Raw genomic sequence first — 923 nt, 5'->3', positions numbered from 1 at the left:
TTCAGCTGCCCTAGAGAGCTGTGAGACATTGACCCCCGACTACTGTGTGAACTCATGCGTTGCATGACTGTGACGTCCCAAGGCCCCTCGCTGGGCACCGCCACTACGGGCGCCCGGTTGAACTCCCCTTCACGAGGGGTATGTAACAGCAATCGGTCTCGAAACACTAGCGCTGGCTTCCTCAGTTCTCGACTGCGTCGATGGATGGCATTCGTGTAGCCCCCAGTCCGGGCGGAGACGGTTCGGCGGCATTCGCGTATCAGCGTAGATGCCCGTTGTCTCCTATAGTGGTAGGGCCCACCTTTTAGTGCCCATGCTGAGGCTACTATAGGTAGAAGCTTCAACTATGCAATACGACATGCAGAAACTACTGCATGGTGATGATAATGATGGAGACTTCGATGTGAGTTTTGAAATTCTATACACCTATCTCAGCAGATAATTCAGGTGGTCGTCCAGGGAGAGGAGTTTAGGTGCCATCGGTTTGTGCTAGCAGCTCGGTGCCAGTACTTCGCTATGCTGATGCAATCTGGCATGACTGAGTCCCAGGAGAACCGCTTGGTAGGGCCTGTCACAAGGACCATGCTGAGAAGGTTACTCACAGGTCTTGCCCGATGAGGCCACCTCTATGACAGCAACGGGTTTCAATACTTTCTTAGAGTACGTTTACACCGGTACGACCAACATGGTCCCCCAAACGGCGATGTAGCCTCGACGTTATCACTCCAGTGGTTCACTGTGCGGCGACTCTATAAGGTACCTGGTAGATGCCTCGGACTTCTACCAGCTGAGCAACTCCCGATTGCGGTATTTCTGTGAAATAGCTTTGAGGCAGTCATTCAATGAGAGGGACGTACTGGGTGAGGCGGCTCCTTTCCACAGAACGCCTCATTCAAGCAACAGATGTATTCGAGGCCTCGGCA

At 53.2% G+C, this 923-nt stretch overlaps 1 protein-coding gene across 1 annotated transcript; it reads left to right on the top strand.

Annotated features, from left to right (window-relative positions):
* Positions 1 to 346: 346 nt before the first annotated feature.
* On the top strand, positions 347 to 709 carry Pmar_PMAR025828 (btb and poz domain-containing protein, putative; the record flags this gene model as incomplete). The annotated part of the gene is made up of 3 exons (XM_002788377.1): positions 347 to 403; positions 439 to 561; positions 605 to 709. The coding sequence occupies 3 exons, from the start codon at positions 347 to 349 to the stop codon at positions 707 to 709; spliced, it is 285 nt and encodes a 94-aa protein (XP_002788423.1).
* Positions 710 to 923: the final 214 nt, after the last annotated feature.

Source organism: Perkinsus marinus (genome assembly GCF_000006405.1).
Source record: "Perkinsus marinus ATCC 50983 genomic scaffold scf_1104296928238, whole genome shotgun sequence".
NCBI lineage: Eukaryota > Perkinsozoa > Perkinsida > Perkinsidae > Perkinsus > Perkinsus marinus.
Note: the sequence above shows the minus strand (reverse complement) of the source record. Positions and strands in the feature narration are given on the sequence as shown.